General features: G+C 42.9%; 1 protein-coding gene across 1 annotated transcript; it reads left to right on the top strand.

Annotated features, from left to right (window-relative positions):
- The first annotated feature begins 1,630 nt into the window (after positions 1-1,630).
- On the top strand, positions 1,631-27,545 carry LOC137215451 (sulfotransferase 2A1-like). The gene is given in 8 exon segments (XM_067720694.1): positions 1,631-1,797; positions 1,980-2,296; positions 13,770-13,978; positions 18,667-18,793; positions 23,515-23,609; positions 25,074-25,185; positions 25,188-25,250; positions 27,055-27,545. Coding segments are annotated over 8 exon segments (1,203 nt in total). The 3' UTR covers positions 27,168-27,545.
- Positions 27,546-27,961: the final 416 nt, after the last annotated feature.

Genomic DNA, 27,961 nt, shown 5'->3' with positions numbered 1-27,961 from the left:
GGTCAGAAGAACCCCTCTCTGAGGAGAAGACATTTGCACTGAGTGATGGGGAGGAGCCAGCCGGCTGAGATCTAGGGAAGCATGTTCCAGGTAGTGGGTCAGCTCGGGGAGTTGGAGGGGCAGGGTGAGCAGAGCCCAGTGAGCAAGGAAAGTGGTCTAGGATATAAATTGATGCACAGATACATTTCCCTCCTTTCTTGCCTTCCTTAGAAACGATCCCTGCTGTGATTCCTAGTGGCCCTGCTCCATCTCGGCTCAACCTTCATGAATCCTCCATCTCCCAGGTAGTCAGTCTCAACTCCCTGTTCCCTGGACTGCCGATTTGGAGGGTAATGAGTTGGGTCCTTTGAGGAATAGTGCCTATCTGCCCTGAGGCATGGCAGGAAGGTGTCTCTGAGAAGATGGGCCCAGAGTGTAGCTGAGTGAGCATCTGCAGGGGCCTCCCTCACAACTTCTCTTCAGTCTTTATCAACTCTTTCCCGCTGTTTCTGTAATAAAGTGTACACTTGTTGAAATTGCTGAGTGCCTGGTTCTTCCACTGAGACTTTGCATGTGGGGTGGCAGGTGTGTGAAGTCCTATCTATCACGTAATTCTGGCAGCAGCCCTATAAGGAGGTTCTATTATGCTGCCTGCTTTGTAAGTGGAGAATATAGAAGACTTGAGTCCAGATCCCAGCTCCACCCCTTACTGGATTGCCATTCTGGGGAAATTATTGTTCCTCAGTGCCGTGTTTTACTATCTATAAAGTGGGGATATTAAGAGTGTATAAGACCTCTAATCATCACAATCAGGACCAGTCGTTTGGTTCATCAAAAAGTTGGTTAAAAGGGGCAATGAAAAATACTTTAAAATCTGTAATTGTCCACATATTTGCCAATGCTTTGATTTAGGACCAGAGGTTGGTTTTGCTTTGTTTTTAGTTTGGGTATATGGACCTACAACTTCCAGTTTGTCCTTAAGTGGGGAGCAAAAACTCTTATACAGCAATTTGGGCATAGGGGGAGGCCAGGGATGCTGCTCTACACGCTACAGTGCACAGGACGGCCCCCAGACCCAAATGTCAATAACGCTGAGGCTGAAAAACATGGGTTCACTTTCTGCGTCTCCCCGCTCAAAACGTCCATCCCCTTCTTTGTTCCCTGCTGTCTCCATGGCAACGGGCACTTATCGGGCATTTAATAACGACCCGCTGGATGAATAAATGAAGGCCCAGGGTGGGCAGGGGGAGGCGGGCGTGCTCCTGAGACTCACTAGTGGCCCATTTGTCATGGAGACAGGCCTGAAATGGAAAGTCTGGGTTTCCAACCAAATTGGGAGCAAAAAAATAATAAACAAAAACGAGCGAGTGAATCCAGCGAAGTCTCTTAGCACTTACTAGAAAGCAGGTACGATCATTTACCAGTGATTATTTCGATAATAAAGCTTCCCCGACCCCAAGCGGACAGCTCACAAGCGGCCCCGCCCCCACCGGGCTCCTCCCAGGACCCGCCCCATCACCGCCCTCCCCAGGCGCACGAGCTCAACGCCTCATCACAGGGCCCGGCGCGTGACGTCACCGCGCAAAGGGCGGGGAGCGAGCGTGCGGTGTTACCATGGTTACCGCGATAGGCTCAGAAACTTCCACAAGTGATGGTCGAGCCCCCCACAGCTGACCCCGAGGCCAGCGAACGGGCCAGGCCACCTAGCAGGAAGGACCTGGCAAGCAGGGCCAGGGATAGAAAACGGGAACGCTGGGTCAGGGACATTTCTCATTCCCATCGGCGGCCCGATTGCTCGGCGGCCACTTCCGGATCCGGGTGCTATTTTTCCCCAGAAAATAACAGTTTGAGAACCATTTACAAGCGTTCTCTATCCACGAAGTCATCCTTGAATACAGCCATTGTTATCACAGTCTCCTTTTTACGAACAAGTGTGCCTCCCGTTTCTCTGCCCCTTTGAGACTACAATATCCAGAAGTCTCCGGGACTCTCTTCCCCAGGCCCTCAGTCCGAAGGTTGCCTTGGAGACAGCGAGACGCCGAAAGCCAGAAAAATGAGGCGGGGCCAGGTTGGAAGAAGGATCCTGATTGGCGGAGCGGACACGTCACCAGCTTTGAAGGACAGGTCAGGGGTGCGCGTGCGTACTGCGTTGGCCCCAGCGCATTCTCGGTTAGTGGAGGCTGGGGGTCCGCAAACCTCCGGCTGCTGGGTGGGGTCGTAGGTCGCGTTGGGGCATGGCCAAATTTGCGCACGCGAGGCGCTCCGGGCTGCGTTCCCGGGGCCAGAACTGCGGGCTCCGTAGAAGTGTCCCGGGGAGGTGAGTGAGATCCCCGGATACCCTACCCGGGTTTCCCACTGGGATTCCCAGTCTCCGTGGTAACAGCCACTCCTAGCTCGCATGTGACGTCATAGCTCCCCCTGGGAGGAGAAGGAGCAAATTTGAAGGGGGTGCGTGTTCTGAGCCTCGCCCGCTCCCTCCTCTGGGCTGATATAAGGCATCCTGGTTAGGAGTTTGCACCACACCCACAGCTCTTAAGAATGTTTTCTAACAAGAGTTCAGTAGTCATTGATGATTGTTTTAGAATTATTTTTTAATGATGATAAATGCAAAATGGCTGGCACAAAATCGCTTTCGAAAAATGATAGACATTACAGGTTTAATAGAATTCGTATCAGCTCATGCCAGCTATCACGTATCAAATACTCATCGTGTGCCAAAGCGTTATAAAACGCTTCTATTACTCAACCTTCACTGCAATCCCATGAATGTAGTTCCTCTCAAAAATCCCCATTTCACCAAGAAGAAAGTCAAGCCTGAAGCAGGCTGCCTCACTTGAACAGGGACACAGAGCAAGTAACTAGACCCAGCACACCTCCTTAATGTCAAAAGATCTGCCCTTAGCCACACGTTTTGCCATCTCTGATATTATAGCGATTTCATAGCAATATCCAAGGGTGGTTTATAATAAGAAACATAAAAAAAAAAAAAAAGAAACATATATTTGGTCTTTGTTCCCATTCTTTAGGGCATAGAGCTCCTAAAACCCTTGGAATTTCATAAGTAATGAGAGTTGATAAAGGTGCTTTTGATACGTTAGTGAGATGGCTTTTGGCAAGCACGTAGGGACTCTGGACTGGTTGCCAGGGGCGCCAGCCTAGCGACTGGCGATTGTCAGCGGTCAGGGATTTAATCAAGCATGCCGAGGTAATGAAGCCTTTATAAAAGCCCAGGAGGATGGGGTTCTGAGAGCTTCCAGGTGGGTGGACACATGGAGATTTGGGAGAGCGGAGCACCGCAGAGGGCATGGAAGCCCCAAGCCCTTTCTTCACACCTTGCCCTATACATCTGTTCCATCTGACTATTCCTGAGTTACATTATTTTATCATAAACTGGTCATGTGGTGGGAGTTCCCTGGTGGTCAAGTGGTCAGGACTCCACGCTTCCACTGCAGGGGGCCCAGGTTCAATCCCTGGTCGGGGAACTAAGATCCTGTATGCCATGTGGTGAGTCCAAAAATAAATAAATAAAATAAGATAAAATTAAAAATTGGTCATCTGGTAAGTAAGATGTTTCTCTGAGTTCTGTGAGCCACTCTCACCAGTTAATTGAGCCCAAGGAGGGGGTCGTTGTAGCCTCAAATCCATAGCCAGTGGGTCAGAAGCACAGGTGACAACCTGGATATGTGTTTGGTGTCTGACATGGAGGGGACAGGGCAGTCTTGTGGGACTGAGCCCTTAACCTGTGGGATCTGATGCTGTCTCTGGGTAGATATTGTTAGAATTGAGTTGAATTGTTGGACGCCCAGCTGGTGTCAGAGAATTGCTTGGTGGTGTGTAAAAAAAAACACGGGTTGTAATTGGTGTCAGAATTGGAACATGTAACCCTTTTCTGGATTCCTCGGTCCTCTGTGCCCCTAGGAAAGGCCCCCCCTTTCTTTTTTTTTTTTTTTTTGTGGTACGCGGGCTTCTCACTGTTGTGGCCTCTCTCGTTGCGGACCACAGGCTCCGGACGCGCAGGCTCAGCGGCCATGGCTCACGGGCCCAGCCGCTCCGCAGCATGTGGGATCTTCCCGGACCGGGGCATGAACCCGTGTCCCCTGCATTGGCAGGCGGACTCTCAACCACTGTGCCACCAGGGAAGCTCCTCTACATCTTTGATCTACGGAAAAACCAACAGGTTAGGCAAGGTATTGTGTGATCAAAAGATTTGAAAGGTGTGTTAGGGCCGGAGATAAGTAGAGCATGGGGGCACCTGGTTTAAGATTAGTGACAAGACAAAGGGATGCCTTCTGAAGAGAGCTCTTTCCTGCAAAGAGCTTTTTCCTGCCAAAAGCTGCTTATATTCTGACCACTTGAAGGGTCAGTTAAGGAGCGCTAGGCTCCTTACAGACACTTGAGAAAGTTAAGATTCTTACTCAGTACTTTAAGGGTCATAGAAACCTGATAACCGCTAAATTATGGCAAGGTCTGGTCCTTCGTAGTTGCAAAGCTTCACAGCAACCTATAGCATTTACTTAATCTCTTGCCCCCCCTTGGAATCACCATGGTGGGGCCCCATCGCAGACACTGGCTTCAGTTGGCTCCAGGTGGTGCTGGGATGGTTTTTTTTAAAGAAATGGTAATTATGTCATAGGATGGACGCATTAGCTAATGCTATGGTGGTAATCATATTGCAATATATAAATATATCAAATCAACACATTTTATATCTTAAACTTACACAGTGTTATATGTCTGTTATAGCTCAATGAAGCTGGGGCCAAAAAAAAAAAAAAAACTCCCCAGGAGGCGCAGCCCAGGTTGAGAGCCTGGCATTTTAGTCCAGAAGTACGTCCGCATTCGTTCCTGCCGCTCAAGAGTGCCTGCCCTGCCACGAGGCTGTCAGCTGCACCTTGCAGACACCTTTGGGATGGGGTGGTGTTGGCAGGGGTCGGGAAGACAAATGAATAGGTAACCATAAGAATGTGAAAAGTGCTATGAGGAGGAAAAGTACAGGCTCCCAGGGGATCATGAGCAAGTAAGTACTTCCTTCACCCGAGCTGGGGGAGGGGAGGCGGGGCAGGGGGTACCCCAGGGACAATTTCTGGGAAGAAGCTCAGGGAAATGTAAAGGAGGAGAGATGAGGTGAAGGCGGGTGAGGAGGGTACACCACTTATGCCACGTCCCATGGCCCAGAACACCGGCTGCAAGGGAGGCCAAGAAGTGTAGCCTTGATCAGGCTGCCCTCGGACCAGCTGAAAGTCAGGGTTCCACCCCGGAGCTGGAAAGACCCTGACTACGCAGCAGAAGTTCTGCCAACAACTTGACACACCATCTCATGGAATCCTTGCTGCAACGCCTGTCTTATAAGTGGAGACACTGAGTCACAGCCTCTGTCTCTGAGCCTCCGCTGCCACGTAGGAAGCATGACTCCCTCTGTGTACGCGTGAGGATTGATTTAAGAAACACGTGAGGCTGCTGGTACATAGTAGGGCCTCTGGTAGGTGTGAGATGCTCTTCTGAGAGACCCTGGCCCGTGGGAATGACTCGCGGGACGCCTGGTGGTTGAACAGCACGCAGCCGTGGTGCCACCTGGTGGCCGCATCCCGCAATTGCTCCACGGAACTAGGGGTGCTGCTTCTACCGGGGATCTCAATCTCGGCTCCCTCGGGGGAGCCAGGCGAATGGGGCAAGTGAGGGAAGCTGTCTGGGTGTGAGACGCAGGGGGCGATGGGGATTGTTGCATGCTGCGAAGCCATCCCAAATCTCCAGCAAAGCGTCGCCACGTGGAATGCAGACCTAGAATTAATTCTCTTTAATTGTGATTGCCCCCCACCCAAGAAATTCCAATGCGTGTGGAAAGCATCTCCATTTTCAGAGATGGGAACTAATCAAAACTTTTTTGCAAACACTATATTGGCCAAACACACGTGGAGGCTGGCTATAGCCCGTGGCTCACCTCTTTGTGATGTCTTATAGTATGGTCTTATGGTATTTTCAAAATAAATCTTCCCTCACCTTCTTTTGGGGAGACTGTGATGGTTAATTTTATGTGCCAGCCTGACCGGCTCACAGGGTTCCCAGATGTTTATTTCTGGGTGTGTCTGTGAGGATGTTTCTGGAAGAGTTAGTGTCTGAATCGGTAGACTGAGTGAAGCAGATGGTCCTCCCCAATGGGTAGGGGTCACTCTCTCTGCCTGACTATTGAGCTGGGACATTGGTCTTCTCTTGCCCTTGGACTGGAACCACTGGCATTCCTGGTTCTCCCCGATTGTGGGACTTCTCTGCCAATCGTGAACCAATTATTATAAGACAATTTTTCATAATAAATATACAGTATATATCTGTATCGATATATCTCCTATTGGTTCTGTTTCTCTGGAGAACCTTGACTAATACAGTGACTTTTTATTAAGTGTCTCTTACGTGCTTATGCTTTACCTGCATTATTCTCATGTCATTGTCCCTGAAACTTAAAGGGTAGTTTCTTATTATTTCAATTTTAAAATCATTAATAATAGTACTGGCTAACTTTTGTCAAGTTCTAGTCTCCTGCTAGATATTTTGCTAAATGCAGTAAGCAAATGACTTCCGTGGGTTTCTACACCAAGCCTTTGAAGTGGATTCTGCTGTCATCTTCATTTTGCATATGAGGAGACAGGCACAGAGAAGCTGAGTGCCCTCCCCAAGGTCACACAGCTTTTTTTTTCTAATTTTTTGAAGTAAAGTTGATTTATAATGTGTTAATTTCTGCTGTATATCAGAGTGACTCAGTTATATACATATATATATATTCTTTTTCAAATTCTTTTCCATTATGGTTTATCACAGGATATTGAATATAGTTTCCTGTGCTATATAGTAGGACCTTGTTGTTTATCCATACTATATAAACTAGTTGGCCTCTGCTAATCCCAAATTCCCAATGCCTCCCCCTCCACCTCCCTCCCCTTGGCAACCACCAGTCTGTTCTCTCCAAGTCTGTTTCTTTTTCGTAGGTATGTTGATTTGTGTTGTATTTTAGATTCCGCATGTAAGTGATATCATGTGATATTTGTCTTTCTCTGTCTGACTTACTTCACTTAGTATGACCATCTCCAGGTCCATCCATGTTGCTGCAAATGGCATTATTTCATTCCTTTTTATGGCTGAGTAATAGTCCATTGTATATATGTACATCTTCTTTATCCATTCATCTGTCGATGGACATTTAGGTTGCTTCCATGTCTTGGCTATTGTAAATAGAGCTGCAATTGAACACTGGGGTGCAAGTGTCCTTTCGGATTATGGTTTTCTCTGGATATATGCCCAAGAATGGGATTGCTGGATCATATGGTAGTTCTATTTTTACTTTTGTGAGGAACTTCCATACTGTTTTCCATAGTGGCTGCACCAATTTACATTCCCACCAACAGTGTAAGAGGGTTCCCTTTTCTCCACACCCTCTCCAGCATTTGTTATTTGTAGACTTTTTGATGATGGCCATTCTGACTGGTGTGAGGTGGTAGCTCATTGTAGTTTTGATTTGCATTTCTCTAATAATTAATGATGTTGAGCATCTTTTCATGTGCCTGTTGGCCATCTGTATGTCTTCTTTGGAGAAATGTCTATTTAGGTCTCTGCCCATTTTTTTATTGGGTTGTTTGGGGTTTTTTTGTTATTGAGTTGTATGAGCTGTTTGTATATTTTGGAGTTTCAGCCCTTGTCAGTCTCATCGTTTGCAAATATTTTCTCCCAGGAGGTAGGTTGTCTTGGTTACACAGGTTTGGGTGCTCTTTTGTTGCCTGGTTCACTGTCAGCCATAGTTACCACACTTCACTCATTGATCCTGTGTGTCTAACACCTCCAAACATTTGAGTTTTCCGCCTCATATATAGGCTTTAAAAATTGACACGCCAGGGGCTTCCCTGGTGGCGCAGTGGTTGAGAGTACGCCTGCCGATGCAGGGGACGCGGGTTCGTGTCCCAGTGCGGGAAGATCCCACATGTCGCGGCGTGGCTGGGCCTTTGAGCCATAGCCGCTGAGCCTGCGCGTCCGGAGCCTGTGCTCCGCAGTGGGAGGGGCCCCAACAGTGAGAGGCCCGCGTACCGCAAAAAAAAAAAAAAAAATTGACACGCGATCATACAATATTTTTGAATTTGAGGCCTGAGGGGGACCATGAATAAGACTAGACCAATCCCCTAATTTGCCAGATAAAGAAACTGAATCCCATAATAGTTATTCAGGCAAAATCACATAGCTAGTTGTTTCAAAAAAAAGATGTAAAATACTGGAAGAAAATATAAAAAGTATGTATGGAATCTAGATGAGCTTGAAAAAGTATATCCATACACCTGGATACTGGTGGCAAGTACCGGGAAGGAGGGTGCGTCAAGGCAAACCCAGCCTGGGGGGCAACAGACGTGGGGTCGACTTGGCAGGGTGAGGAGGCAGACAGGGCTGAATGTGAGTGTGTTGGGGGCCTCCAAGCCCACCCCCGGGTTGGATGATTCCCTAGGAAGCCTCACAGGTCTCAGCGTAGAGTCGTACTCCTAGCTATGGTTCATTGCAGCTAAGGATACATGACAAAATCAGCAGAGGTAAAGGCACATGGGGTGGGATCTGCAGAAAACCAGGCCCAAGCTTTCAAGTCCTGTCCTTGTCAGTCACACTGATCACACTTAAATAGATAAATATATATATATATATATATATATTAATTTATTTGGCTGGACCGGGTCTTCTTTTTTTTTTTTTAACATCTTTATTGGAGTATAATTGTCTTACAGTGTTGTGTTAGTTTCTGCTGTATAACAAAGTGAATCAGCTATATGTGTACATATATCCCCATATCCCCTCCCTCTTGCGTCTCCTTCCCACCCTCCCTATCCCACCCCTGGGCTATGTGGCTGCTTCCCTCTAGCTAGCTATTTTACATTTGGTAGTGTATATATGTCCATGCCACTCTCTCACTTTGTCCCACCTTACCCTTCCCCCTCCCCGTGTCCTCAAGTCCATTTTCTACGTCTGCGTCTTTATTCCTCAGACCGGGTCTTAGTTGCGGCATGTAGGACCTTCTTTGTGGCATGCATGTGGGATCTAGTTCTCTGACCAGGATCGAACCCGGGCCCCCTGTATTGGGAGCTCGGAGTCTTAGCCACTGGACCACCCAGGAAGTCCCTACGCTGATCACAGTGAATTCCTCCAGTGATGTGACAACACCTGTGATGAAATTCAATTCATATTTTATGTCAAGACAAGAAAATTTAAATGTAAGAATTTTCTCTGCCTGTTTGGGCCTCCTCCCTCCCCTTCAATGTGTATTGTGCACCTGCCTTAACCAGACCTCCTCAGGAGATAAACTTCTTTCTTAATCTTGTGAGGGGCGACAATGACCCATGACCCACTGTTACCCAAAAACTGGATACCCCTCTTGGTGGGCATCGAACCAAAAGACACGACCAAGCCAAAGATTGGGATTAAGAAGGATGTATTACGGGCTTCCCAGGTGGCGCAGTGGTTGAGAGTCCGCCTGCCGATGCAGGGGACACGGGTTCTTGCCCCGGTCTGGGAGGATCCCACATGCCGCGGAGCGGCTGGGCCCGTGAGCCATGGCCGCTGAGCCTGTGCGTCCGGAGCCTGTGCTCCACAGCGGGAGAGGCCACAACAGTGAGAGGCCCGCGTACCGCAAAAAAAAAAAAAAAAAGAAGGATGTATTACTTGCAGCAAGGAAGGAGAACATCAGGGATTTTTCCCAAACAGCAAAATTGGGGAAGTTCTAAGCTAAGGGAGGAGAATTCAGCATAGAATTGGGGCCAAGGTTGAGTCCAAGTGTTAGTTGATTGAAGTCAAGAGGGTCAGAAAAGGTCAACATCATCCAGTTCATCTGGCGGTTGGGCCCTTGAGGAGGGTTTAAATTCCGCAAAACAGCTCAAGGATGTGCTTCAGGCTAATGCGAAAGGGTCTTTACAACTGATTTATTATCTTTGCTGTTGTCCCTTCGCTTGCCTGATAACAGTCCTTTGTTCCTGCATTCTTCTGTTCCCTCAAGATCCTTAATTAGTGAGACCTGTTCAAAGATAAGCGCTGCGTGCAGGCTCAGATCACAAAGTGGCTCAGGCCAAAAATGGCTTCTCTGTGTCAAGAAAGCCATGCCTGGTTCCCTTTCTCTGGACACCCCCTACCCTATCTGCTTAGACCGCTACTCAGTTTGTACGTGTACGTGTAGATCTGGATTGTGTACACTGTCAATACGTCACCTGACTATAACCCTTTGTCTCAAAAACTTATATAACTGTGCTTTGACCTCTAATGGGTGGAACAGTCTTCAGAGCTTTCTGAAAGACTGTCTCCTGGGTTATAACCCTCAGGTTGGCTGGAATAAAATTTTCCACTTCTGGGAATGCCCTGGTGGTCCAGTGGTTAGGACTCAGCACTCCCACGGCCAAGGGCCCGGTTCAATCCCTGGTCGGGGAACTAAGATCCCACTAGCCATGCGGCACGGCCAAAAAAAAAAAAAGGAAAATCCATTTCTTTCTTAGATCAACTATTGATTAATCTTTTCATCAGCACCTGTGAGGTGTCCACCAGGGAAGCTCATTAGAGACTTAGGGCCAAAGGGTTTTTACTGGGGGCTGGTCACAAAGGCTCCCCCTGCGTAGCACCTACCCAAATCCCAGACTCCCAGAAGGAAAGCTGGTGTTCGGCATAAGCCATACTGTTGGTACAAACAGTGTAGGCAGGTGAGTCACTGTAGGTGATGGTGAAAACTTGGCCTCTGTGCACTGGTGCCAAATCGAATCTCAGAGACAGAGTTTTGGGTGAAATAGAAAAGAATAGCTTTATTGCTTTGCCAGGCAAAGGGGGACGCAGCAGGCTTGTGCCCCTTAAAACTGTGCGTCCCAACTCAGGATGATTTGGTGAGGAGTTTTATAGCCATGGTTCAAGGGTGGGGCTGCTGGTAGGGATTAGGGTGTGTGCAGGGACTGTACTCCTTTCATCTGGCCTCAGGTGGTCTTCTCTGGAATGAAGAAAGCTAACATCTTCCATTTGTTGGGGGTTTCAGTTCTATAAATAGCTCAGGGGACTTCCCTGGCGGTCCAGCGGCTAAGACTCCTTGCTTCCACTGCAGGGGGGCGCGGCTTCCATCCCTGTTCGGGGAACTAAGATCCCGCATGCCACGCAGCTCGGCCAAAAAAAAAAAAAAAAAAAAAAAGGGGTTCATATAGTCAATGGAGAAATATAATTACAACCAAAGATCCAATTTTGGAGCATTGATTGTGTGTCAAGGAGGTCACATGTGTGTTTTTAAAGCCCTTGTAAACTCTTTCAAGTTGGTTTTGCTGTCGTGGAACACCCAGGAACGTTTTTGTTCAGGGAGCTTAAATATTTACTCCAACTTCTTTCAGCAAGTATAGGTCTAACAATTGTTTTAATATAGATCAGTCTAGGGGCAAACTCCCCAGTGTTTCTGTAACACCTGGATGAATATAGCTTCTTCGTTGCTCTCAAGACCCAGAAAACAAAAACTAAGCCCTCAAATATACAACATGCTCTGAAATAATTGCTTGTACTACATAGATTAAAGACCTCACAATCCTTTTTCCTGGTTGAGGGTGATAGAAAGAATTTGGCAAGTCATAGGTACTTCTATTGTTTTTAATTGAAGTAGAGTTGATTTACAATGTTGTGTTAGTTTCAAGTGTACAGGAAAGTGATTCAGTTACATATATATATTCAGTTTCAGGTGTACAGCAAAGTGATTCAGTTACATATATATATTCTTCTATATATACATTCTTTTTCAGATTCTTTTCCCTTATAGGTTATTATAAAATATTGAGTATAGTTCCCTGTGCTATACAGTAGGTCCTTGTTGGTTCTCTATTTTATATATAGTAGTGTGTATATGTCAATCCCCAAATCCTAATTTATCCCTTGGCCCACCCCCAACTTCTACCCTTTGGTAACATATGTTACCAGAGAGAGAGAGAGAGAGAGAAACCTCTTTCTTATTGGGAATTCCAAGCATGTCCACTATTCCTGATTCTTTTCAATCTCCCTGTGCCCTTTGCTGTTACATAAATATATTTTGCAGAGATTTTGGAATTGTAATAATGTCCTGTGATTTTTAGCACAGTAAGCAAAGCTCAAAATGTGTCTTGGGATTTGGTGTGACAAAGAAAGTGACTGGAAGAAAAACTCAGAGAAAGAGATACTGGCCGGGCTTCCCTGGTGGCGCAGTGGTTGAGAGTCTGCCTGCCGATGCAGGGGACACGGGTTCGTGCCCCAGTCCGGACGGAGCGGCTGGGCCAGTGAGCCATGGCCGCTGAGCCTGCGCGAGGCCACAACAATGAGAGGCCTGCGTACCGCAAAAAAAAAAAAAAAAACAAAAAAAAAAACTTAAAAAAAGAGTAGTAGGGAAAATGTGGAGATGGTCTCAGGGGAGCCCAAGGAACAGAGTCTTTCTTTTTTTTTAATGAATTTTTATTGGAGTATAGTTGCTTTACAATGTTGTGTTAGTTTCTACGGTACGGCAAAGTCAATCAGCTATGCGTATACATATATCCCCTCTTTTTTGGATTTCCTTCCCATTTAGGTCACCACAGACCACTGAGTAGAGTTACCTGTGCGATATAGCAGGTTCTCATTAGCAGAGTCTTTGAAGAATGCAGACTCACAATTCTATCAAGTGGAAGGAGACAGATAATGTTGGGGGTGGGACATATGGGCAAGAGCAAGCATGACTTTCAGGGTGAGCCTGGAGCATGAGTGACCTCAACACCCAGGAGCCTGGAGAGCAGTGAAAAGGGAGCTTCTCTTTTTGGTGAGCTTAGTGGTTGCCAAAAAGAGTATGGTGAGAACAGGGAAAGGGGAAATGAGGGCGAGGTCTTCTCTTACACTCCTTAGCAACTGGCAGCCTTCTTTCCCACCCAACTGCTAGATGCTGCTTCATTCTTCTGATTTTTTAAAAAATTACTCCAATACCTCCAAATGGATAAAAAGTAATCCTTTACTTTGTCTTCTCCCTCAAAAATTTAACAATTAATCCAAATTTGGACATCTACTGCTTGAAGCTTTAAAATGCTTACCTATTGACATACATACGATACTATATATAAAATAGATAACTAATAAGGACCTACTGTATAGCACAGGGAACTCTACTCAGTACTCTAATGGCCTATATGGGGAAAGAACCTAAAAAAAGTGGATATATGTGTATGTATAACTGATTCACTTTGCTGTACACCTGAAACTGACACAACATTGTAAATCAACGATACTCCAACATAGGAAAAGGTTGCTGAGCCCTGATTTAAACCATTTGCAAAATAAAATAACAAAAAAAATGCGTATCTAAAAGGAACTGATCCCCTTATGATCAATCTGTCGTCTTTTGTTAATAAAAACAAGAATACAATAAAGAGCTAACTCTGCTCAAAAATAAAAAAGAATGAAGAATCAGTGAGATACATTTAAGGGAAACAGTAAGATGATATATAGATACATAAGATTCCTAGATTATTCCCATAGAAGCTATTTTGCATTCTACATTTTGAGAAATTCTGCATACAAAAATTAAAACTTTATTTTCTGAGCTGTAGTAATTTTATTATAGTTAACTCCTTTTCAAAATAATGAAAAATTTTAAATAAGCTATGTCAATAAATATTTTTTTAAGAAAGGGAAAGAGTAAGGTGAGAAATGAAAGCATCCGTTGGAGTTATGGGCAGGGGCTTCATGGCTGAAATAACACAGTGTCTGTAAGATGTGGTGGTGCGGTTCATTATCAGGCTGAAGTGGGTAACACTCTCCTTTTCCTTGTGCAGGAACCTTGTGGATGACAGAGATCGTCAACCTGATCTGCAACAAGGGGGATCCTGCCTGGGTCCAATCTGTTGTCAGCAGTGAGCATTCAATGTGGTTAGAAACTAAAGCTGGGCTTCAGTGTATAAAGGATCAGAAAGACCCATGATTCTACGTCTCCCATCTCCCCATTCAGTTGTTCCCCAGGTCAGTCTTCAGTTCCAAGGCCAAGGTGAGTTAATGAGGCAAGGTCAGTTTGGGTCACCTCTTTGGTTATCCTGAAGGCCTGTGTTTTAGGGACAGAGTTAAAATGTGACTCAGGGCCATCGACAGGTGAATGGATAAAGAAGATGTGGTACAGGGCTTCCCTGGTGGCGCAGTGGTTGAGAGTCCGCCTGCCAATGCAGGGGACATGGGTTCGTGCCCCAGTCCGGGAAGATCCCACATGCCGCGGAGCGGCTGGGCCCGTGAGCCACGGCCGCTGAGCCTGTGCGTCTGGAGCCTGTGCTCCACAACGGGAGAGGCCACAGCAGTGAGAGGCCCGCGTACAGCAAAAAAAAAAAAAAGAAAGATATTGTACATATATACAGTGGACTATTACTCAGCCAAAAAAAAGAATGAAATCATGCCATTTGCAGCAACATGGATGGAACTAGAGATGATCATACTAAGTGAAGTTAAGTCAGACAAAGACAGACATTATATGATATCACTTATCTGTGGAATCTTAAAAAATGACACAAATGAAATGAACTTACTTAGAAAACAGAAATAGACTCACAGACATGGAAAACCAACTTATGGTTACCAAAGGGGTGGGGGTGGGGGAGATAAATTAGGAGTTTGGGATTAACAGTTACCCACTACTATATATAAAATAAGTAAACAACAAGTATAGCACAGGGAACGGTACTCAATATTTTGTAATAACCTATAAGGGAAAAGAAGCTGAAAAAAATAGATACACATGTATGTATAACTGAATCACTTTGCTATACACTTGAAACTAACACAGCATTGTAAATCAACTATACTTCAATTAAAAAATAAATTTTAAAAAATGTGATTCAGTGAAGTGAGCATATTAGAAAAGCTTGTTCCAAGCTATGGTGGCACACACCAGACAATCTCCCTGCTGCTGCTCCAGAGAATACTCGGTCCTTAATTAAATAAACCCTGGCTGCAACCCCTAGGTACCCAACATTGATATGACCATATGGGAGGTGTCTCAACTGTAAATCAGCATCTGTATTTCAGAAGAAATGTAGGATTGGAACACATGTTTGAAATCCCACTGGGTCTTTCTAATCGTGAAATCATTTAGGGCATGTCTTTCCCACTTAATAGATCCACAGACCTCTGAGGCATAATCTCAGGACCCCTAAAGGAGGACCCTAACATTGAGTGACCCTGTGCTGTAAATATGCATCTTCACTCATCTTAGATTATAGTTTAAAACGTGACACCGAAGGTATTATCAAAACTGTGTGAAACTGAACTTATTTACAAAACAGAAATACACTCTCAGACATAGAAAACAAACCTGTGGTTACCAAAGAGGAAAGGGGAGGATGAAATAGGAATTTGGGATTAACAGATACACACGACTGTATGTAAAATAGATAAACAATAGGGCCCTACTGTATAGCACAGGGAACTATACTCAATATCTTGTAATAACCTATAATGGAAAAGAATCTGAAAAAGTATATATCTATATATATATATATATACATATATATATATATATGAATCACTTTGCTGTGCAACGAAAAATGAATAAATACATAAAAGGAAGAAGAGAAAATGTATGAAACTCCCTCAAACAATCGTATGTGATGTGGTAGTGGAAGTATGATCAAAATATTCTAACATCACAGTGTCTTTCATAATATTAATATTGTACCATGTTTCTATTTGTTTGCTTGTTTATTGTCAGGTATATTTATTTTACTGTGATCACCATGATTATGAAGACCAGGTTTATTTTGTAACTTTTTTTTTTTTTTTTACCGTTTTACACCAACCTACCAGAATGCTTAAAACAATATAGAGATTTAAGAAAATATTGGATGGTGGGCATGTAAATTGACGCAACCAGTATGGAAAACAGCATGGAGGTTCATCAAAAAATTAAAAATAGAACTACCATTAGATCCAGCAATTCCACTTCTGGGTATTTATCTAAAGAAAACGAAAACACTAATTTGAAAAGATAGATGCACCTCCATGTTCAATGCAGCCTTATTTATGATTACCAAGATGTGGAAGCAACATAAGTATCCACTGATGGACGAATGGATAAATAAGATGTGAGATATATATATATATAAATGTATATATACATACATACACACAGTTGACCTTTGAACGACATGAGTTTGAACTGTGAGTTTCATTTATACAAAGATTTTTTTCAATAAATATAGTACTGTATTTTCATTTTGTTGCTTTTTATTTTTTAATAAATTAATTTATTTTATTTATTTATTTTTGGCTGCATTGTGTCTTCGTTGCTGGGCACAGGCTTTCTCTAGTTGCGGTAAGCGGAGGCTACTCTTCATTGCGGTACACGGGCTTCTCATTGTGGTGGGTTCTCTTGTTGCTGAGCATGGGCTCTAGGAGCATGGGCTTCAGTAGTTGTGACATGCAGGCTCAGTAGTTGTGGCTCGTGGGCTCTAGAGTGCAGGGTCAGTAGTTGTGGTGCACAGCCTTAGTTGCTCCGCGGCACGTGCTATCTTCCCAGACCAGGGATCGAACCTGTGTCCCCTGCATTGACAGGCAGATTCTCAACCACTGCACTACCAGGGAAGCCCCATTTTATTGCTTTTTAAATTAACTAAGTGTGGGGAAATGTTTCTGTTCGATTAGAGAGCACAATATGTGGAATCAAAAGAATTAGGGTTTGAGTCCTGATTCTATCCAAACTGTTTCCACTTCCTGCCCTTGGGTGAGTATCAGTTCCTTTGCTTTTGAAGCAGAGATAGCAGTACTTGGGTTTTCCACCGTGTAGGGGGTAGTACCCCCAACCCCTATGTTGTTCAAGGGTCAACTGCACAGTGGAATATTACTCAGCCATGAAAAAGAATGAAATCAAGCCATTTGTGACAACATGGATAGACCTTGAGGGCATTCATGCTTAATGAAATAAGTCAGATAGAGAAAGATAAATACCACTTGATCTCATTTATATGTGGAATCCAAAATTTAAAAAAAAAAGCTCATAGATACAGAGAACAGATTGGTAGTTGCCAGAGGTGGAGGGTGGGTGGTGGGCAAAATGGGTAAAGGAGGTCAAAAGGTACAACCTTCTAGTTATAAAATACATAAATTATGGGGATGTGATGTACAGCCTGGTGACAATAGTTAATAATGCTGCGCTGCATATTGGAAAGTTGCTGAAAGAGCAAATCTTAAGCATTCTCATCACCAGAGAAAAATAATTCTGTAACTATGTCTGGTGACCGGTGATAACTAGACTTATTGTGGTCATCATTTGGAACCATTATGCTTTACCCCTGAAACGAACATAATGTTGTATGTCAATTATACCTAAGTAAAATAAAATAATAAAGAAAGAACGTATTGAATGAATGAAAGAATACATGAAACAGGAAAACAAACAAACAAAAAATAGTCCAAGACCACACTCTGTAAAATGATTATGACTTTACGCCAGAAAATTCTGGTTTGAACCTCAGTTCTCCAGATTTTGTCTATGAACAAATAGTGCAATGTCGTTGAAGCTCCATTTTTGTGTGCTTAAACCAGCAGGATTTATTCATCTGTGCTAAGGGCTGGGAGGAATGTGATGATTAAGATGACCTCAAGCCACATCCGAAAGGAATGTATAGATCATTTGAAAAAAGACCAATAACAGACAAAATTTGTTAGTTTCCGTAGCAACCACATTTTTTACTGACAGCCTAGCTTAGATCAGAACCTAATGCATACTCAATGAATTATATCTATTTTAAGAAATATAATAAGTAGATTAAGAATCCGCTTATTGTTGTTTATCTATTTTATATATAGTAGTTTGTCTTTGCTAATCCCATACCCCTAATTTATCCCTCCCCGCCTTCCTCTTTGGTAACCGTTTGTTTTCTATGTCTGTGAGTCTGTTTCTGTTCTGTAAATAAGAATAGAAGAGAAACATTTGTGTGTTTGTGTCATATTTTAGATTTGACATTTGATTTTAAACATTTGTGTCAATTGTGTCATATTTTAGATTCCACATATAAGTGATACCCAGCTCAGATTATGACCGCAGTGGAGTAAAGCAATGATCCGAATTGGAAATGACCTGATATAACACTTGATCCAGCATGTCCTAGCCCAGGTTTACTGACATAAAACTAGTTCCTTTTTTTTTCTAAAGTTTGTTTTGAGAACCCTGAAAGTTTGTTTCCTCTTGAGGTTTCACCATCTACAGCAGCATGAGTTTATTCATGCCATCATTTTGAATGTTATAAACGAACCCTTATATACAGTTGGCCATTCACATCTGTCTGATTAGTACCTGGGAAATACTGATATCGTAGAAATTCCTAGGAAAAGATAGTGAGGCCTGGAACATGAAATTCCAGGAATAGCAGTGAATAGGGCAATAAAAGTCAGACTTCTTCAAAATGTAATAACATCATCTGCCTCTCAAAACTTTAAAGACCATCATTCCATGTATCATAAGGTTCTTAAAGGCAGAAACAATCCATATATTATACACTGCTCCTTCTATAGAATCTAACTAAATGTCTGGCTCATTGTGGGTTCTAAATATATTTTGTTAAATACATGAATTAAAGACTAAATTGTGGCCAAACACTTTAATGGGCGTTGGCATTTTCTCCATTTGTGAAAAGCGTTTAGCAAGGGAAATGGATACATTTATTCTCATTTTCTCTTTTTTTTAAATTTAAGTGTATTTATGTAATGAGAAGTCCCAGAGATGTTATTACTTCCGGTTATCATTTCTGGAAAATGGTAAAGATAATCAGAGAGCCGGAATCATTTGAAGCATATTCGGAACGGTTCCTTCAAGGAAATGGTGAGTTTGACGCAAAATGTGGACTCCAGGTGGAATGGGGAGGTTTCTGCGTCTCATCCCCAGGTCTTACTGTCCCATGATTTAAACAACCACATTGTAATCGAAACCTAGATGTCGTTAAATCTGTAGTCCCTCCTGTTAACAACAGAAATCTTAGCCAATGGGCTTTGTGTTCTCCCCAATTTTTTCTAAATATAATAAACATATAAAAAGATAATTCACCACACTCAAAATAAGAGAAGTATGAATTCAAACTACAATGATATACAGTTTCTCATCTGTCATAGTGGAAAGTGTATGCCTTTCCTCTCCTTGCTGTAACAAATTACCACAAATTTAATGCTTTAAAACAACAGAAAATTGGGAATTCCCTGGTGGTCCAGTGGTTAGGACTTTCACTGCTGAGGGCCCGGGTTCAATCCCTGGTCAGGGAACTAGGATCCCACAAGCCACCTGACGTGGCCTAAAATAAAATAAATAAATAAAACAAAAAAGCATCTTACATTCTGGAGTTCAGAAATCCAAAATATGCCGTATGGGCTAAAATTAATGTGCAGGTGGGGTTACATTCTGTTCTTGAGGCTCAAGGAGAGAATTCACTTCTTGCCTTTTCCAGCTTTTAGAGGCTGCCTACATTTCTTGGCACGTGGACCACATCCTTCCACACTCTGCTGTCATCACATCTCCTTCTCTGATTCTGACACTCTTTCCGCTCTCATATAAGGACCTGTGATTACGTTGTTTCTACCTGGATAATCCAAGATAATCTCTCCCTTTGAAGATTCTGAATTTAATTGCATCTTCAAAGTCCATTTTGTCATGAAAAGTAACGTATTCAGAGACTTGGGGATCAGGCTGTGGACACTTTTGTGTGGCTATCATTCTGCTCTAGCCCAGCTAGCATTCAAAACATTTGACTCACGCTGTGGCGGTGAGACGCTCATATGTTGCTGGTGGCATGGATAACAGTACTAACCCATGTAGGGTCATCTTGCAAATTCTAACATTCTAGCATTTACACATTCATGTTTAACTCCCCTTTCTCCAGTGGAAAAAAATACACTAGCAAAAATACAAAAAAAAAAAGTTGCGGTGGGGAGAAGCAGAAGATGGATTTACTAGACTATTCAAATTATCCTTATTTGTAATAGCAAAAAATAAAGTTGCCACCAAATATATAATGAAATGCTACTCAACTTAAAAAAAATGGAATGTTGCCATTCTATTACAGAGTGACCTCTAGAATCCACTGCTAACTATTTTAAAAATTGAGATGTGGAGAAAAGTTTGTAGCGTAGGCTACCAATGAACAACGACGGAGGACAAGTACAGGAAAGGGCATGAGGAGAGAAGAGTTTGGTAAAATTTGGAGAGTTGTGTGCGATAAGAAAGAAGCAACTAAATGAGGTGGATGGACCTAGAGTCTGTCATACAGAGTGAAGTAAGTCAGAAAGAGAAAAACAAATACTGTATGCTAACACATATATATGGAAACTAAAAAAAAAAAAAAAGGTTCTGAAGAACCTAGGGGCAGGACAGGAATAAAGACTCAGACATAGAGAATGGACTTGAGGACACAGGGAGAGGGAAGGGTAAGCTGGCACGAAGTGAGAGAGTGGCATGGACATATATACACTACCAAATGTAAAACAGATAGCTAGTGGGAAGCAGCCACATAGCACAGGGAAATCAGCTCGATGCTTTGTGACCACCTAGAGGGGTGGGATAGGGAGGGTGGGAGGGAGGCTCAAGACGGAAGGGTTATGGAGATGTATGTATACATATAGCTGATTCAATTTGTTGTACATCAGAAACTAATGCAACATTGTAAAGCAATTATACTCCAATAAAGATATATATAAAAGAAGCAACTAATATCTGCCTGGTCACCATCAGAGACAACCTTAAATATTGTATTAAAGAGCTTGGTTTTTTTTTTTTTTTTTGGCTGCTCTACATAGCTTGTGGGATCTTAGTTCCCCGACCAGGGATCGACCCCGCGCTCACAGCAGTGAAAGTGTGGAGACCTAACCACTGGACCGCCAGGGAATTCCCAAGAGCTTGGAATTTAACTTATGCAATATTTTGATTAAAAAAACATTATTTCTGAAGAAAACTCTAAAATTTTGGATCTGGATTTCCATCAAAGATATTTTTAAAGGGCTTTAATGCCAAAAAAATTTAAACACCTGTTTCGGTTGTGTCAGCTTGTCCAATGCTCTGGAATCCTATTTGATTCCCTTGTAGAGCCACAGAGGAAACATATTTTTAACTACTACAATTTTTCCTATCACAAACATGCTCCTGCTGGCCATAATCTTGGACGTGCCTGGATGAAGTGCCCTCCTTTAAGAGGTCCCAGTGGGGACTTCCCTGGTGGTCCGGTGGTTAGGACTCTGTGCTTCCACTGCAGTGGGTTTGGGTTCGATCCTTGGTCGGGGAACTAAGATTCCACAAGCTGCATGGCCAAAAAAAAAAAACAAACAAACAAACAAAAAAACAGTTCCCAGTGTCCGTGTGCAGACAGTGAATGTTCAACATTTTACTAGCTGTTTTTTCAGCAGAAGGAGGACCTAACTTCTAGGAGCTTCAATTTCCCTATTGGATTTGGGAGTATAATAATTGAGACTGTGCTGAAACCTGCTCCACACTTGTAAGAAAAAAATAGGTGTCTTTATTGCAAGGTAGAGAAAAATCTTGCCTTTTGTTTTTTTAACTTCTTGGAGTTTATCATCTAATTATGTCAAACACAACTATCTCTCCTATTTAATTATACCAAACCCTTAGTTGCAAACAACCTTAAACATAAAAAACAGATCAAGCAATTATAATTAAATATTTATTTATTTATTTATTTGGCTGCGCCGGGTCTTAGTTGTGGCATGCGGGTTCTTTTTATTTGCGGCATTGGAAATCTTAGTTGCGGCATGTGGGATCTAGCTCCCTGACCAGGGATGGAACCCAGGTCCCCTCCATTGGGAGCATGGAGTCTTAGCCACTGGACCACCAGGGAAGTCCAAGCAATTATAATTAAACAGGATAAATAATTCAAGCACGTCTCAGTGAATCCAACATAAGAATTCAACGAGGTATATTCCTGTAGGAATAGCTGGAACCATGGGATTAAACAGAAGATCTTATATCTCTGCACCTTTCTCCTTGAAATTTTCATCTTCTGAACAAAAAAAATGTGATACACACACACACACACACACACACACACACACACACACACGATGAAATACTACTCAGCCATAAAAAAGAATGAAATAATGCCATTTGCAGCAACATGGGTGGACCTAGAGATGATCATACTAAGTGAAGTAAGCCAGACAGAGAAAGACAAATACCATATGATATCACTTATATGTAGAATCTAAAATATGATACAAATGAACTTATTTACAAAACAAAAATAGGCTCACAGACATAGAAAGCAAACTTATGGTTACCAAAGGGGAAAGTTGGGGGGATAAATTAGGAGTTTGGGATTAGCAGATACAACTACTATGTATAAAATAAATAAACAACAAGGTCCTACTGTATAGCACAGGGAATTATGTTTAATATTTTGTAAAAAACCACAATGGAAAAGAATATGAAAATTTTTTTTTCTTTTTTTTTGGTCTCAACATAGGTTTCTGCTAGTTTGGTTCGCATGATATGAAAGAGAGCTGACCATTCCTGAATTGGGGAACTTATATAGTATTGTGCAGTTATACAAGGAGAGACAGAAAGTTTGTTCTTTTTTTTTTCCTCTGGAAAGTTTACTCTTGATATGAAGACCAAAAATCTCAGGGGAAGAGACACAGGTTTGCATGTGTCTAATGCCTTATTCAACAATGTCTAAGTGACAGGATCATTTGACCTACGACTCCTCAAATGCACATTGTGAAAGAAAAAAAAAAAAATTTTCCACACTATGTGCTGTTCCAAAGGTTTGGGATGGGTGAAGGACATACAAAAGACATGTGTTTCTGGTATAGGGGAAAGAAACTGTATTCATAGCAGAAAGAACAAAGACATGGACTCCAAATTAGAAGGAGTTTAAAATTAGCTCTTTCATTTGCTAACTGAATTCTCTTTACAGTTCAAAAATCTCATCACAGGTAGATGTGACACATTATTTTTTTTAACTTTTTATTTTATGTTGGAGTACAGTTGATTAACAATGTTGTGATAGTTTCAGGTGTACAGGAAAGTGATTCAGTTATACATACACATGTATCTATTCTTTTTCAAATTCTTTTTCCATTTAGGTTGTTGCATAATTTTGAGCAGCGTTCTCTGTGCTATACTGGGTCCTTGTTGGTTACCCATTTTAAATAGATGCCCATCTTAAGCACAGGCTCTGGACGCATAGGCTCAACGGCCATGGCTCACGGGCCCAGCCGCTCCGCGGCATGTGGGATCTTCGTGGACCGGGACACGAACCCGTGTTTCCCGCATTGGCAGGTGGATTCTCAACCACTGCGCCATCAGGGAAGCCCTAGATGCCCATCTTAAATACTGCATTGTATATGGCACCACCTGGTGGCCATCCAGGCAGTAAAGGCAGAAATTCTATTTCTCACGTCAACGAAGAGGAAAGGACAAGGATTCCTCCCGCTTTGCTCACTTGCTCATCAGACACATAGGGTGTGCATCAAGCGGGCAGCATTCCCGGGGCGGTGGGGTCCACGAGAGTGAACCAGGTACTTCTCTCTCCGCTTCTCTTGCAGTGCTGTATGGATCGTGGTTTGACCATGTCCACAACTGGCTGCAGATGAAAGGAAAAGAGAATTTCCTGGTGATATCGTATGAGGAGCTGCAACAAGTAACCATTTTCTCTAGCTCCATCTCATGGCTGTCTATCTTCCATCCATTCTTTCAATTTAATTTAATTAATTAATTTTTTTAACATCTTTATTGGAGTATAATTGCTTTACAATAGTGTGTTAGTTTCTGCTGTATAACAAAGTGAATCAGCTATTCATATACATATATCCCCATATCTCCTCCCTCTTGCGTCTCCCTCCCTCCCACCCTCCCTATCCCACCCCTCTAGGTGGACACAAAGCACCGAGCTGATCTCCCTGTGCTATGCGGCTGCTTCCCACTAGCTAGCTATTTTACATTTGGTAGTGTATATAAGTCCATGCCACTCTCTCATCCATTCTTTAATATTTCTATTCTACCCTTTCAATCGGATCTTATCCCTGGGAGGAAATCAAGAGGGGTCATTTCTTCTTTGACCTCCTTAGGTTGTACACATTCTTTCTTCAATTTTCTCATTTATTTCTTTTTACAACATTTAATGCAGGCACTGACAAAGAGTTTAGTAACATACTGAGGGCTATCAACGATTTCATGGCAAAAATCTGAAGCAATCTGGGAACCCAGGGGCGGTGTCCGGTGGGTATGGAAGGCAGATGGGGCTTGGCAGGGTCAGGATAGAGGCAAAAGTATTTACATATTCCCAGACCGACTGATAGGAATTGAATATGTCAGTATTCATAGGAAGCATTGGCTGACCTCCAGAGAAAGTGGCCGACGTAAATTTTTTTTTAATTAATTTCATTTTGGCTGCATTGGCTCTTCGTTGCTGCGTGTGGGCTTTCTCTAGTTGCGGTGAGCGGGGGCTAAGTCTGCATTGTGGTGCATGTGCGTCTCGTTGCAGTGGCTTCTCCTGTTGTAGAGCATGGGCTCTAGGCACGCAGGCTTCGGTAGCTGTGGCACATGGGCGCAGTAGTCGTGGCTCGTGGCTCTAGAGCGCAGGCTCAGTAGCTGTGGCTCACAGGCTTAGTTGCTCCGCGGCATGTGGGATCTTCCCGGACCAGGGCTTGAACCTGTGTCCCCTGCATTGGCAGGCGGATTCTTAACCACTGCACCACCAGGGAAGCCCGTGGCCAACGTAACTTTAAATAGACTGTCTCAGAACTTCCCTGAGCCACAACTACTGAAGCCCATGAGCCTAGAGCCCGTTCTCCGCAACAAAGAGAGGCTACTGCAATGAGAAGCCTGCGCGCAGCAACGAAGACCCAACGCAGCCAAAAATAAATAAGTAAGTAAGTAAGTAAATAAATAAATAAAAGTAAAGTAAAAAATAAAGACTGTCTCTTATAAACACTCCTCTGTCCCACACTTGGACTGCACATTTCCAGACGAGCATGACAAGCTCATCCTCTTCCTGCTTTCGCTTATTTTCTGTCTCCTCCTGGTCATCACTCTCTGCTGTCTCTGTTTGCTCTCTTTTTCCCGATTGTCATTTTCTTTCCACTCTCTGTGGTTCTCATCCTAGGACATACAAGCTAGTGTAGAGATGCTCAGCCACTTCTTGGGCAAGAAGCTAAGCCCAGAAGAACTGAATGCAATCCTCAAGAATGCATCCTTCAAGACCATGAGAGATAATACAATAGCAATTATTCCCGATCACCTGATATCTTTATGGATCAAAGCAAAGGTTTCATGAGAAAAGGTAAGAGCATTTTTTAAAACTGAAGTATATTTGATTTACAATATTATATTAGTTGCAGGTGCAGCATAGTGATTCAGTATTTTTATAGATTATACTGCATTTAACATTATTACAAAACAATGGCTACATTCCCTGTTCTGTACAATATATCCTTGTTGCTTATTTATTTTATACATAGTAGTTTGTACCTCTTAATCCCCTACTCTTATCTTGCCCCTCCCCCCTTTCCTCTCTCCACTGGTAGCCACTAGTTTGTCCTCTATATCTGTGAGTCTGTTTCTGTTTTGTTATATCCATTCATTTGTATTATTTTTTAGATTCCACACATAAGTGATAAAATATAGTGTTTGTCTTTCTCTGTCTGACTTATTTCACTGAGCATAATACCTCCAAGTCCATCCATGTTGTTGCAAGTGGCAGAATTTCATTCTTTTTTTATGCCTGAGCATTTCTAATTTTAGGACCTGGAAGAAATGGACAGAGAATTCCTCTGCTTCTGTGGATAAACTAAGATATGGGACGAGGGAAATATTTGAGTCTATAAAAATCACAAAAGTGGCACCTGACTTGGAGAGTTTAAGGAATGATTTGGGATCTTTATAAGGTCCTAAAGAAAACTTGTGAAGATGAAGCACTGCCTATGAATAATGTATTTCCCTGTCCCCACTCATGTCCTAGGTGTTGGTTGTTGTGTAGAGCACCCTCACATTTTCTTGTTAGAGTTCCCGCTCACAACACTGGTGTGGTCCCTCGCCCCATGGAGTGACCCTCCCTTTACAAGTATTGACAATGGGAATATCTATTCCACCAAAAGGAGCTGGCAAAGGGAAACCCTGGGGAAAGAAAAATGAGGGGAAAGACATGTGACTTAGCTCCAGGCCAAGCCTTCTGTTGAGACCCTATTACTAAAGACCAAAGATGTTCACTACACAGAAGGAATGAGGGTGTTGACGGCATGTAGTGGGTAGTTTCCGTTTTCAACCTGCAGTGTACAAGAGTGGGGCTGGGGAGACCTCAAGGAAAAGATGACATGTGACTGTTTGCTCGGTTACCCAAGGGAAGAGCATTCGAGGTAGAAAAAACTGCAAGGTACAGAACACTGGGTAGTGCTGTTTGCGGTGATATTCAAGGGTGGAGAGTTAAAAATAAAAGGAAAGGGACTTCCCTGGTGGTCCAGTGGGTAAGACTTTGCCTTCCAATGCAGGGGGTGCAGGTTCGATCCCTGGCTGGGGATCTAAGATCCCACATGCCTCGTGGCCAAAAAAACAAAACGTAAAACAGAAGTAATATTGTAACAAATTCAATAAAGACTTTTAAAAAATAAAATAAAAAGAAAGGAAAGAGAAGGCATGATTTGGGGGTAGCAATCAATCACAAGTACACCATATCTACCTACACGACCCAGGGTAAGAGCAGCATAGGAGAAAAGAACCTCCACTGTCCTAAAGAAATGTGTGGCTGGTTAAATGAGGTATACATGTAATATCCTAACGCAATGCCTGGCATATGAGAAATTACTTCATGTAGGTTAGGTGTTATTACTGTTGTGGTTGCCTTTTGTGATTATTCAAACCTCACAATATAAACAGATTGCAAACTGGAGACTCAAATATACTACCAAAAACCAGTGGCCGTCGGACTCTGGACAAGAAACTTTTAACCACTCGGTTATATTGCCTTGCAATTTCCAGTTCAGTGTTCGTGACAGATTGGCAGTGGTGACAGACACAGAAGACGCTCAAGTGAAGTCTTGAGACCTTATTTATAAACCTGATCTGGACTTATTTTTTTGTATATTTGACAGGAATCATTGGGGACTGGAAAAGTCACTTTACAGTGGCCCAGAGTGAAGCCTTTGATAAAATATACCAGGAGAAGATGGCTGGGCTCGCTCAAGACCTATTCCCATGGGAATAATGGCCTTATATTCCTGGATCAGATATAAATGCTGAATTTCCTGATGTTCTTGTGTTCGAGCACGCTCATAGGAAGCAAATTTTAATCCTACAATTCAATATGTGGTTCATTGAAAATAACCATGTTCTAAGAATACTATTTCATAATAGGTGGAAGTCATATAAAATTTAAATTTCAGTGCCATAAATGAAGTTTTAATGGAACACATATACATGCACACACACACACAAAAGAATCATGTTCCTTATTAACTGTAAGCCATGCCAGCTGCAAAAAGTTATATAATATTTCAAACACACAGAATAAGAAAGAAAACAATATTTTAAACCTCATATGAATTCTAACCTGTTAAAAAATAAAAGTGAATACTTTCCCATATTGGTGAGTATATGAAAGTCCACCACAGAACATTACATATATTAATATACTTACCTCTTCTTCTGTAGCCATTCCCCAATCATATCTTCCCTCTGTATCTTTGGCATCTCATAATTAGTAACTACTCAGAGTTTAGCGTGTACGTTTCTGTAGGGGATACCTTGTTCAGATCACCACACCGACGCACTTATGCTCCAGCCGCTGTGAGGGAGCCTGCTGAGGGCTTGCAGGTGCCCTCTTATCTGCAACATTGCTTTGAGCAAAACGAGAGACATCTTTCCTGGAAGATTAGGCTTTCCGAAAAACAAACGGCACCCAGCAAATGACTTGCAGAGATAAATATTAAAGACTAACACCTTGTGCTAGGAAAGGAGCAGATTCGTGGTGTGCTTTGTTGTCAAGCTCTCTGGGGGACG

This window comes from Pseudorca crassidens, chromosome 20 (genome assembly GCF_039906515.1).
Source record: "Pseudorca crassidens isolate mPseCra1 chromosome 20, mPseCra1.hap1, whole genome shotgun sequence".
Taxonomy (NCBI): domain Eukaryota; kingdom Metazoa; phylum Chordata; class Mammalia; order Artiodactyla; family Delphinidae; genus Pseudorca; species Pseudorca crassidens.
The sequence above is the reverse complement of the archived record's forward strand: the minus strand, read 5'-3'. Positions and strand labels throughout refer to the sequence as shown.